General features: G+C 41.2%; 1 protein-coding gene across 1 annotated transcript in view; it reads right to left on the reverse strand.

Annotated features, from left to right (window-relative positions):
* Positions 1 to 393: 393 nt before the first annotated feature.
* Positions 394 to 13899, reverse strand: part of LOC146008816 (transmembrane protein 150A-like) — a 154116-nt gene continuing 140610 nt past the window's right edge. The window contains exons 6-7 of the mRNA XM_083148524.1: positions 12989 to 13166; positions 394 to 2267 (exon numbers count right to left, since the gene is read on the reverse strand). Of these exons, the coding sequence (XP_083004650.1) occupies positions 2023 to 2267; positions 12989 to 13166 (423 nt within the window). The 3' untranslated portion in view covers positions 394 to 2022. The remainder of the gene's footprint in view (positions 2268 to 12988; positions 13167 to 13899) is intronic.

Genomic DNA, 13899 nt, shown 5'->3' on the forward strand with positions numbered 1-13899 from the left:
AAAAATCTCTTCTACAAAAAAAAACAGACTCTTCGCTGGGTCTGGCAGAGATATTATGAGAAAGGTTATTGTACAGACCATATCTTGGCTTGAACCACTTGGCCCAACCAGTCTTCCCATGTATAAACGTGGTAAATTTTTGTTGGGAGTTCGTTAACCTTCCAGTATATTTTTGGAGTGTGGGAAGAAACTAGCACCCTGAGGAAACCCATACAAGTATGTGGAGAATATACAAATTCCACAAAGTTAATGCCATGGTGTGAATTGAACCCATGACCTCAGTGCTGTGAGACATCAATGCTAACCATTACACAACCATACAGCCCCACTCTGCAAAGTTACTGAATGCTAATAAAACAACAAAATAAAAACACAACACTGGACAAGCAGAAGTTGGATACAAATATTTCTTTGGTCATTCTAAAAAGAGGATACATTTGGTTGATTCACAAAGAATAAAGGATGTTCAAGCTTAACCAGAATTCTGATCATACAAAGCCTAATTGGTCCTATGAAATTATTAGCAGTTTTGATGAACATTATAACAGATTTGATTTCGTGTATATGAAGATCCATTTACAGGCCACATTGTTGAAAGAAACTGACAAAAATTACAAAAAATTTGTTAACTTTTTAACACATTTAAATATGAAACGGACACCTAAGGAGGGCTTTACTGACATAAAAAGTACCCCCAAAGAGGTTTAAAGCAGCGTAATTGTAATTACTTGCTGTGCCCAGGGACTGCTCCATGCAACACTGCAACAAGGCTATACCAGCTCTGTAATACAGAAGCAGCTAATTATTTTAATTAGCATTTTTAAAATGGCAGCCAAGGACAGTGTGGACCAATCACAAACTGCAATTTCCTGACAGCGACTTGTGATTGGTCCTCCCACTCCTCTCCGAGCGAGGAAATCGAGATGCTCGGGAATTACACAGTTGCATGGAGCAGGGCTCCAGCTACCATCCAGAGGATGTTAGTAAAATGTATCAAGCACATAAAATTGCAGCTGTAACTTCTAGGCAAAGTACCAATGTAACATTTTTTTTAAATCTTTTTAAAAGGTGTCCACCCTGCATTTGCATTGCAGTGTATGAGAGCAGCTGACAGCAATGCAGTGTAGACACCAGTGTAAATATCAATGTGAATGCACCCTTACAGGAACAATGCATCCATAATACAAAAAACACCACTGTCTCCTGCTTGCACCTTATACAAAAATGCCGTTTTGCATAGTAATACATTGTAATACAACACCTCCCTATAATGGGAGCAAGCTTGTTTTGCTACAAGAAATACACAATTTTAGATCTCATTAAATGCTTTGCATGTTCCCACCTTCAGTAACACTCTTGCTTGTTGCAATTGCCATTATAGGGCTATAGAAATACTGCTGATACAAAGGCAGCTTAGAAATCCAGATGAAGAATTTTACCAAATGTAAACAATCTACCAACTAGGACGTTACATCTAGCGTTATTAAGGCAAAAAGGTTATATATATATACTGTATACTATATATCTCTGATTCTCCCACATTCCTTGATCAAATACATAAGGCCCCCTAGGTGATAAAAGTCCTGGAAAGCTCTTAAGGACAACGGCTAATATTGTAGTGTGTGCCTTTTTTTTATTACCGGGCCACCACCCCTCCTATACTGTAGTATGTATTCTTTATACCTGACATAATAACTTTGGCATTCTGGTAATTTTCTGTGAAATCCACTGATTATAGAAATACACTCTATAAAAAATATACAATATTTTTTTTTTTTATATGGCTGATGCATTAATGCCCTGTACATATAATGTCATTTTCATCTGCTATCCCCACCCACTTCAGAATAGTCAACAGGAACAAGCTGCTTGTTAGGTAATCACGTTAATTTGCTTTTGGTCTTGCGATGAGCCCTCTGAAATGACAAATCCCCAGTGCACAGGGAAATGGTCTCACATTGTCTAGAATCATAGAAAGGCTCAAGGGATTCATATGACGTCTGTGTAAGTGATCCAGTGTGGTCATATCATAGCCATGTTCTCAGAAGTGCTGTGAGCATTCGGCGTGGCTGGAGTGCTGGTTCCTGCTTTGTAGCTCTTTGGAGCCCTGCTTGCTTTGAGGAGCACCAGGAACGTATCCGTGGAGATTGCCCCAAATTCAAAGGCAAACGTTCCATAGTAGATAAGAACATTTATTATAAAGGTCCACTCGCATAGAGCCGCCATATGCTGCAGCACAAACCCGTCCTGTATGAACAGGACACCACCTAAAAAGTAAAGTTAAGGAAATGTACACAAAATGGTTCGCTCTTATGAAAAGTATTATCAACAGGTTAAATAAAGGTGAATAATATAGGCTGGCAAGGGATGCTGGACACACACACACAGTGTCTTAGCTCCCTACCATGCTACAGTCTAGCAGGTTGCACAATGAGAAAAAAATATTATTAACCGCCTCTTTGTGCGCGATATATACTAAGCCTTGAAATTGATAAAATGGAAAATGATAAACCATCAATCAGCTCCTACCTGTCGTTTTTCAAACATCATGTAACATGATCAGGTGCTTGTGTAGTTTCACGGCGGCATTTACGTAGTCAGTGTAGTGTCCCTGTCAGAATCAGCGTAGTGTTCCCGCGGCCAGCGTAGTTAACGCTCCTGTCAGAATCAGCGTAGTGTTCCCACAGGCAGCACAATTATCGTAGTCAGTGTCCCTGTCAGTATCAGCATCAGGTTCCCGTAGTCAGTACGGTCGCGGCTGGCCGGAGCTTACGTAGTTCGCATAGTCAGTCAGTGTTACGCAGTTAGCGAGTAGTCAGCATAGTCAGTATGTTCGTGGCTAGCCGGAGCTTACGTAATTAGCGTAGGATGACATGACAGGTGTGAATGTGTTCCTGAAACATCCCCACTATCCACACCTTCCCGAAGGGTGGCAAGCCCCGCGAGGGGACGCGGTACGTGTCCTCCTGACCTGTTCATACCCCCACTATCCACGTCGACGATTTTATAAAGTGTGGCGAGCGCAGCGCGGATTACTTGACGTGTATTCCGCGTGCGCTCACCGCACTTTAGACTAGTTTTCCGTGTCCGCTCGCCAACACTTCGGAATTGGTGGCTTCCTGCGCATGCCACACTTTATAAAATAAACTCCACACTGACGTGGAGAGTGGGGGTTTGAAAAGGAGGCATTTGCCAGTATGTAACATGGAGCACTGGTAAATGCATCCTTTACTGTGCTTGAGACGCACTTGCGCCCGCACCCCCCTTGTGCACGAGACGCACACTCAACCGAACCCCTAACCCTGACCATCTCCCTGAAGCGGACACGGGCACGGTTGCCGTACCCTGCTGCAAGAATAACTGAGACGCTCATGCATCTCAGGCAGATGGAGCGCCTCTCCGCCGGCATCCACCAGTGCAGGGGATCTGGCAGTTACTGGCGCTGTGTGAGGCGCTCACTAGGCTTGCCAGGGACAGAGCTGCAGCTCGCGGGGACACTACGCTGACTATGCAGGGCTGCCACGGGGACACTATGCTCACTACGCTAGGCAGCCGTTGGGTTACGCTGACAACGTAGCTTAGCCTACGCTGAAAACATAGCATAGCCTGGCACCATGATAATACACAAGTACCCATGACCATTATGAGCTGATTGGCTGGTGGTTTATCGCTCTTGATTTTGTCACTTAGTACATCTGGCCCGTTGTGTGCGAATCTGCATGGATTCTAGACAACACTATAAAGGCCCGGGTAATGCTGATTATATATAAACAAAGAATAAATTGTGAGCAATCATTGAGAATTGTAGACTCGAATATAAAATGTAATTTTATATATACACACACACACACACACACACATATATATACAAAAATGTATAACAGATAATGAGGCACCAATTGACACACTGTAAAAGTATACAGCCCCACCCTGCTAGACACAGAGCTACCATGTGGCACTAGACTGTAGTTGCACATGAATCACCAGCTAGACGCAGGAACAATAAATGGACACAGTGCTAACATCTAAGCATGCAAACTAAATGTACAGGTTTAAAAATAAACATGTACACTCTGGACCAGTTTTGGAGTAAGATGGTCCTCATGGTAATACATGTGAGGAAGCAAAGTTACTCATTCTCATGTACCTGTGATAGCTTCCGATTGGGCCAGATCTTTGCCAAAGACACAGCTGCCACGAGAATAAAGTGCATCTCTGAATCAGGCCCTCTGTGCCGAAAACCCCAGAATAAAAACTGCACTTAATATTTCTCTGGCCATTGTAAAAAATACCAGAGTAATCATTGCATTTACAAATCTGATTAGCTTGTCCAAAGTACAGTAATCTTTTTGTTATTATGAAGGTTCTCATTGTAGAGAAAGGAAACCTAGCGATTATGTTGTAGAATAGAGAGTAAATCCAAAGTACACAATAAACGGTTTATCTTATTTTCATTAAAAAAATGGAGGCAAAAAAGGATTACAACCACAAATTGCTGGCAGATTAGAGCAATTGGTTAGTTTAGATGTACATTCTTCAAGTGAATTTACCACAAGCTTTTTATGGGCAATGTGTATTTCTCATCTACTGAACAGAATTACGGTTTATTTGCTATAAATTGCGGTGCAAGCCGATAAAGGAAAACACACCGCCACCCTAACATGCGTGTCTTCGTAATACAGGATTATGATGTATCATTTATATTCATGTTTTAAAACAGTTTTCGCAAGCATTTGTCACCTCAGTAACTAGTCCTGTTCAATACAGATATATTATTTAAAGCGAATACCTAATAAATAATGAAAACCAATGTGTCATTCCAGGATGTTTTTTCATCGTTTTGCACTCCTTCAGCTAGAATCTAGTGTATGTATACCATGCGTTACAAGAAATGGAGCGTACTGGGTTCTAAAAATTTAAACATTTTAGAACATAATTGCAGGAATGGTACCACTGACTCTCCGCTGTCAAATTTTTATTGCCTCTTTCATGCATTTATTAATATGTGAAAAGTGCAAAAAAGTGGCTAGGAGTGACAAAATCTAGAATGAAATAAAGGAACTAATGTTACTGTAAATCAGTTTATAGAGAAAAATGAAAGTACATTACAAGAATGTTCCTTAATATGACCGCATTTCAATACTTAGGGCCATAAATTCTATAAAGGTGTGCCCAAATGAAAAGGAGACTTTTGCTGTAGCGGTACAGGTTGAGTATCCCATATCCAAATAATTCCGAAAACCATACATTCCAGAATGGCAAAAAAAATTTTTTTTTTTTTTTTTCTAAAAGCACTACTGGGGACATGATATGTAACTGGCACTAAATATGTGATTGCATGGCATTTAAATGCAGTATCTGAGATCGTACCAACATTTGTTTCATGTTTTGAAACCTTGTTTTATGCACAAATAAAATAGATTTGTGGATATTTCATGTGTTTGATGTGCTTGTACAGATGTGTATAAATGCAAGATACCTCAAGATACATCATTGAAATATGAAAAATATTCTGAAATACGGAATAATCCATTATCCAAAATTCTTCTGGTGCCAAGCATTTTGGATAAGGGATACTCAACCTGTATTGTATCTAATTGCAGTGGGCTAATGTGTTTGCTGATAGATTGGGGTGGCGTTTTCCCCACTTGTGCATGTGTAGTGAACGGCTTTGCCTCAGTTTCTTCATTCCTGGAAAGTTATTCTGCGCGGTCGGATGCATGATGGATTCCTCCAGATCAGCGCAAAGAGCGGTTATTCAATTTCTTTGCGCAGAAGGTGAGCATGCTTCAGAAAATTAATCGCAGGATACGCAGAGCAGTGTCTCGAACGGTGCACCATATTCTAGTAATATTTGCATTATGAGGCAGGACGCAAAAGCATTAAGGACTTGCCACGGCCTGGGCAGGTGCACATGGTCACCTGTGGTACTCCGGTTTCCTCCCACAATCCAAAAATATACTGGTAGGCTAATTGGCCCTAGAATGTCTGTGTGTGCGTGTATATGTGGTAGGGAAAATAGATTGTAAGCTCCACTGGGACAGGGACTGATGTGAATGTTCAAATATGCTCTGTAAAGCGCTGTGTAATCTGTATGCGCTATATAAGAAACTGTTAATAAATAATAAATGGTGCACTGTGAGAGACACTGCTCTCCATACGCCTTGCTTTATCCTGTAATAAATGCACTGATCTGGTGGAATCCATCATGTATCAGACAATGCAAAGCAACTGGGAAAAACGCCACACCATCATCTATTGGCAAACACATTAACCCACTGCTATTAGATCCAATGCCGCTACAGCAAAAGTCTCCTTTATATTTGGGCAAACCTTATTTATTATAATAGTGTTATATTATTTATATCATGCACAGGGCAAACTAAGAATATTGGTGTACCTACTCTGTGGCAGATAGCCCTTGCTCTGCCTAATTCAGCGTCATTTGTAGATTACCGAAACTTGTGAATTGGGATTTTTGTTAATCTGTGCATCTACTGCGACACAAATGATGGCGTGCCAATGCCTGGCTTTGCAGTGACAGGGCTACTCCTACCTTGCAAGCACTTTGCTATGTTCTGAAGCACTTGTGCAATAGCGCTGCATTCACTTAGCAGATGCATTGGGGGAGGGAACCGGTGTTTGTTGCAGCCATGTCCTGTGTTGGGCGCCCCCCCTGCAAACTAGGGCTGGCAGTTGTAGTTTTGCAAAAATTAGCTTAGCTAAAATTGAAGCTGAATTAGGCTGTATGTATGTATGTATGTATGTATGTATGTATGTATGTATGTATGTATGTATGTATGTATGTATGTATAGACTGTAAACACAAAGCAAGCAGATGGCCTGGTGTTGTGGTTGGAAGGTGACCCACAGAGTAATAGCTGTATCTCCTGATCACAGGCCCATGTGAACAAGAGGAAACCCAGAAATGGGTGATTACTTTAATATCAGTAAATGTCCAATTTCAACTTCCTATATAGTAGTTGTAGAAACATTTACCACTGAGCTAGAAAATATAATGGCGCACATGTATTAAGTCTGGTGGAGAGATAAAGGAGATAAAGTAGAAGGTGATAATGCATCAGCCAATCAGATCTGTTCTAAAAATGTCAATTAGGGGTTGATTGGCGGGTGCATTAATGTCTTAAGGTGCATACACACTGTCCAATTTTTTTGACCCATTTTGATGAAAGACATTTCCCTTTAACCCAGTATCCTGGACAAAAGATGTTGACGAAATATACTGACTACAGACGAAAGATCTAGCTACAGTTTATAGGATATTTTTGAAAAGATATCCAAATTGAATTGCATGCACAGTTGACGAACAATCTTGATGAACAACTGGGGGTATGTGCATCATCATCCATCTTTTGTCGCAGTCACACTGAAAGATATTTTGAGAAATTGGTAAAAAAAAAATTGTACAGTGTGTATGCACCTTTACACTTTGGCCCGTATTCAATTCGGCCGGCGAGGGGGTTAAACGGCAGGGATCACAGAAAACAAGCGATCTTCACCGTTTAACCCCCCTCGCCGGCCGCGCACACTATTCCATGATCCGGGGGAATCCGATTCCCCCAAACAGCGAGGGTCACGGCTAATGCATTTAGCCGCGACTCTCTCTGTTTTAGCGGCCGCATACAGCGATTCCCGCTCATACCAAAAACGGAGCGAGGAGGAATCGGCCAATGCAGGGGGGTCAGTCAGCATTGAATACACCTATTTATCGCCACTTTATTTCTTCACCAGGCTTAATACATCTGCAGTATATTAGCACTTGTGGGCAATAGTAACTAGGATTTGATGGATAAACCATTTTCCAGTAATGTAGGAGTATGGAGAATCAGCAAGGGTCACACTATGGTAGCTATAAATAAAAAGCAAGAAAATGTAAAAATACATAAGCAGCATTTGGCTTCTGTAAGGTACTGAAACAATGCAAATAATATACAGTAGTGTAATATAGTCATGGCAAACAAAGTGGCACTACTGGATCACCTTATAGGCCGTATTCATATATTATGGTATTCGCTTTCAAAGAGTGTCATTTAAAAAAGTATTAGGCTTGGCATTGTTATTATCCCAGCATCATTCACTGGCTTATTATTGGAAAATAACAGGATTCCTATCCCTTACACCTTCACACACACATGCCAAAGTACTTAACTCCTGTCAAAACAATATGAACATTTTTTTTTTTTTATTAACATAGTTTTCCAGTACGGTCACATTTGGCAAATATTCCCAGTCCAAACTGGGATCTTTGTTATATAAGCTAACAATAAAGGCTCACATATAATAATAATAATAATAATTTTATAATACTGCAATTATGCGATCTAATCTAATCCATAGCAACCAGATAGACCACACTGTTTTCATGTTCCAACCTGCATAAGACACATTAAAAGGGATACATACGATATCCCGGCTGTGGGAATGCCGCAGGTCAAAACAAAGACTCTGGCATACCGATATAGAAAATTATGTTGGGGGCTCAGTTACTAAACTAACCCACTGGTCCCCCCACTTAGCCCGAACTGCAGCCTAACCCCCCCTTCCAAGTACCTAATCCTAACCCCCCTTCTTGCGCCTGAACCCTAATCTACTCCACCTCTTTTGGCCTTGCCCTAACCTCCATCCATAGGGATGCCGGTTGTCTGTATCCTGATCCCTTTCGAGGTCCCCTGATGGCTATCTGGATGCTGGCATAAAACTAAACGCCAGCATCCTGACCGCCGGGATGCTGGATGCTTCCCCATAAAAAGCTAAAGTAATTACTGTTGGGTGACTCTGCGTGTTTAACATCTAATTGCAATGTAAACCCTTCTGTCAGAGCAATACAGAATATAATACAAATTCTATATATGTTCTAATTAAATGCTGTTAAGAAGATCATGGGTATTTACTTTTAATCATCTCTTGGGAATTAAAAAAAAAAAAAAGAAGATTGTTAGGACTTCTGCACTGACCGCCTACAGAACAAGTAAAGCTTTCAGATAGTTTATTTCCCACCTTGATAAAAAAAAAACAGTGTCTTTTTAATGTGTGTATGCATGTGTTTTTAAATACCCCCATTCATCTAAATCAGTGATTTTCAACCTTTTTACCTTGGGGCACACTAAAAAGGACTTTCAAATTGCCAAGGCACACCATGAGATCCCCACGGGGCAAAACACATTGGCCACCACATTAAAAACAATCACACTGGTCCCCACAGGTAACAAAAATAAAATACATTGGCCCTTTACATGAAAAGAAGAGACCAGTAAATAACAGTTGAACTGGTGGTGGCTGTAAATGGGTTTGGGCATCTCTAGATCTGGGGGCACACTTGAGAACAGCTCAAGGCACACTAGTGTGCCACGGCACACTGGTTGAAAAACACTGATCTAAATGAACAAACAGCTAGATATCGAAAGTAGTATTCTAAAAGCTAGGTCATTTACCTTGAACATTTATTAGATGTACGAAGAATAATAGATGTAGTAACATGATCTCAAAAATTGATTTTGGTACTTATTTCCTAGCACGGCACCAGCAATGAAACTTGTAGCCGTCGGGACGCCAAAAATCGCGTCGATCGCATTGCATGCAACCAAATCGCATGCGATGGACGCAATTTTTACTATTGGAATCAATGTCAAATGGTCCCTGAGACCTGATTTTACATTGGCCCCAATGTTAAATTCCCCCAGACCCCAATTTTCATTGTTTCCCAACCCTGATGGGTCAAATGCCCACCCATTGTTAACGCCACCCCACGATGAACGCCAACCTGAAGCGTGGCGAGCCCGCGTGGGGCGTCGGTACGTATCCTCCAACCTTTTCATACCCCCACTATCCACGTCGGCATGGATTTGATTTTATATAGTGTGGCGAGCGCAGCGAGCCATCAAGCTCGAATCGTGGCGAGCGCAGCGAGCCCCGCGCATTACTTCACAGATATTACGCGTCCCCTCGCCGCGCTTCGGGCTCGGTGGCTTGCCACACTATATAATATCAACTCCACGCCGACGTGTATAGTGGGGGTATGAAAAGGTCGGAGGACGCCTTAACTTAAGGCATGCGATGGACGCGAATTTTTCATGGTCAGGGAAAATGCTAAAAATAGCCCTAAAATAGTGTCGGTCGCGTCCATCTCATACCTTAAGTTAAGGTATGCGATCACCTACGACGGGCGCCATGCTAGGAAACAAGTATCCTGATTTTTACCTTGAACTATTGTGCTGTAATTTTTCTGAATCACCAAAACTGCAGACCAGAGATGAGAAGAGCAATCCTAAAGCTGGGTACACACTATATGATATATTAGACAATGTTGCGATCTGCAGTGGACTGCGGCAAACGTATAGAGTATACCATCAAATTCAACGTTCAATTGGAGATGCTGCACGTCCAACGGGATGGTTTCTTGGATACTATGCAATCACATGGCAGGCAAAGATACCTCTCGCAATCATACAGTGGATCAAGCATTGTGTAGGGCAGAATGATGTATCGCTACATTGCAACACTCCATCACTAGTTCCAGATGCAGGGAAATGTGGGTGTGGTATACAGCATCTACAGTATTTTAGGTTATCAATCAATCAATAGACATGACCATGGTCGGCACACACATGTTCAATAAGTTTGTTTTTTTGGGTAGAATCTTGTATGTAATATGAAACCAACAGCAGAAACTTATGTACTCAAAGTAATTCAGCCATAAGAGGATAAGAGAAACTACTGCATTTCTCCAAAAATAATAAAAGTAAAACCCCACAAACAGAAGTCTAAAAGAGTCCTGAAAACTAGCCAATGTAGCCATTGAGTAGATGTCCTATTTAATGGGGTTTATCGTCATTACAACAAAACGGGTAACAAAGTGTGCGGTATGAACACAGGAGAACAAGTGTTATGAAACTGCAAAATTTCTTGTAAGAAATACCAGAAGCCTGAATACACCCAAATAACTGTTATGCTCCTGTTTCCTTAGTAAAAGTAGTCCAGACTTATCTGATAAATTCCAGACCATTCCAATTTGAGCTATTAACACCAGAGGGGATTACCGCAGCCTGGTACGGCAAGGGTTGTTGTGTCTTTTTCCTAGTGCTGACCACCTGGCTCTCAGCAGCTCTAGGCACAGAAAAAGAACATCTGATCATGAAAATGTAGAACAGGAGATACTTAAAATGCCTTACACTGCCAAGCTCACAGTATGGTCAGCCATGACCACTGCACACAGCCAAGGCAGCAAAATCTCTCCTATCAGTACTATAAACAGAGATGCTTCCCAGATTTATCCAGAAGTGGTTTAGACATTTACCAGACTTCTCACATAACACTGAAAACTCCAGTCAAAAATTTGGTTGCGTTACCCTAGGGATTTCATATCATATAAATAGAACATAAAAAAATAGGGATCTTACTGGGCTAATGGAATATGTCAACTTTTAATCCAGTATATTTAAAAGATTCCATTTCAAGTCCTGCAGATCCAGCAACAATATTTTAACTAATGAGGGGGTTTGTGCTTATGTTCTTCTGTAGGTCCCCTTCGCTTGTGAAATGGCACCAGCACAGAAGATACACAAAGATACACGCAGCATATTTGTAGATATTTTTTCATAAATATGTTGCCTCCGCTTGGACATTGCACAGGGTGTGTGGCATGACTGACCATCCTTTTACCCAGGGGGTGGGGGTCAAATTATTGGGAATGTTGTTTTGCCTGCCTCAGAAAAAAGACCAATTTTCCGTGAAAAAGGGTCTGCATTAGCCGATAAACCGGTTTCACTGAAACGGTTTTCAGGATGAAATGTGTCTTTTATTGGGCGATCTTATTAAGTAAAAAAAATATCAGGGATGTTTTATTATAGGTAATTGGATTATTGCACCCCCATGTGTTTCAGTACACAAAGCTTCACTTTATATAGTTAATTTGCTCATTACAAAAGCTTCCATTGAAGCAGGTGGTCATAGGTGCTACTCTCTAGTTCAGAGGTTCCCAAATGCAGTCTTCAAGTCACCCTAACGGTACAGGTTTTAAATATACCCACAACTCAGGACAGGTGGTTTAATAAAAAGGAATGAGGTAATATGTCACCTGTGGTCAAGCATGGATATATTTGGACCTTTAGGGTGCCTTGATATCAGTGTTTGGGAACCTCTACTCCCGTTTCATTGTCCCAACACCTTGCACACAATGAAAAACCAAAGATCAAACCCTTTATAGTTACTGTGCTGCTAAATTGTTAATTTAGTAACTACTTTCCAGGGGACTACATAAACCATCTATGTGAAGCTTCACTCTGTTACTGTTGTGTCTAATCATTGCCTTGTGGCCATGTCATCTCGGGTAGAGGGCAAGAAGATGGATCAATGAATGACCAAATTGACTGAAAGGCCATGTTGATTGTATCCAAGGATAGGCATATGCTATTTAAAAATACTAGATTTAAATGTATTTTCCAGCATTTTATTAGTCCTTAAGGGTGTTGAAAAAATGGTAGCAGGGAATTTGTGTATATGCCTAAGGCAGAAAGAGATTACCCAAAACTTAAGTGCAGGTGTTGTACATAGCAACCAATTCAATTCTAGCTAGAATATGGAGAGTATTCAATCTGTGCCGCTATATCCGCCGGGAAATAGCAACACTCGCCTATTCAATGTGAGGGGGAGTAGATTAAGGTTAGGTTGTGGTAACGGGGGGTTAGGCGAGTTACAGTCGGAACGGGTCAAAAACGGTCGTGAACCCGGCTGTTGGTAACGTTCCAACAGTCAGATTTGCAATTGAATACCCCCCTTAATGTAGTAAATAGGAGGGATAGAAAATGAACACGTACTGCTGCAGTGAGTGCACCCTAGCAATGCATAGCACCCAAAAACATGCAGAATGATTTTGAAATTCCACCTTCATACACAGAGCACATTTGTGCATTTCTAAAACTGTAAAAACAAACTATGATAATCATATAAACCACAGCATATAAAAGGATACTGAGCACTAAAATGACCAGACCAAAGAGTGTAAGAAGGCAGCGTAGGTGACCAGCCCAGCAGTACCACTGGCTGCGAGCCATACGGTACGTCAGGATTGACTGGAAGAAAATGAAGAGCATACTAGTGGGGAAGGCAACTCCTGCTCCTATGTAGTGCAGAACCTTGGCATGATCCACCTAGGAGAGAGAAAACCACAGCATTAGAACAACGTTTATATTGACAACTCAGCCGCAAAATATGTAACACTCGGAGCAGTCTCTGTTACTCCCATTAAAGCACAGAAGAAATAGGTTTGCTTGCCCTTCAAAGCAGCTTTGTGGCATGTTCCTTACCAGAGCTGAGGTTATCAGACCACACATTCCCAACGGCAGATCCCTTCCTGTTAGCACCACAGACAGATTTAGCTCCATATTTTTGCATTTATTACATTTCTTTTAATCATTTCTGTCCGTAAGTCATTGACTAGGACTGTTATTTGTACTTGATCTGTATACAAGTGCATGAAACTATTCTCATGCCTAGATGTCGTGTATTTCAAAAGGTCTCAAATTAGTCTTGCTGGATTCACGTGTGTATGTATGTATGTATGTATGTATGTATGTATGTATGTATGTATGTATGTATGTAATTAGAAGTCACAGAATATAATAGTTGTTTCATGCCTCTGGCTAGGAAAGCTCACAGAAACAAACCTATGGCGACAGATAACATTGGGGCTAGGGCTGCCGGAGAACACTGGCATCTACTGTGATTCAGGAAATTCTTGAATATATCCCTGTGCTGTGCTGAACTTCTATTCGGACCAGTCTGACTGATCCTTACAGCACACAATGTCATTTGGCGCTCACATTTGGTTTAGAACCCATTTGTACAGTAGACGCCGCAGGTATACCTCCGTCACAATGCTGC

Source organism: Crinia signifera, chromosome 6 (assembly GCF_055691185.1).
Source record: "Crinia signifera chromosome 6, ASM5569118v1, whole genome shotgun sequence".
In the NCBI taxonomy this organism is placed as follows: Eukaryota; Metazoa; Chordata; class Amphibia; order Anura; family Myobatrachidae; genus Crinia; species Crinia signifera.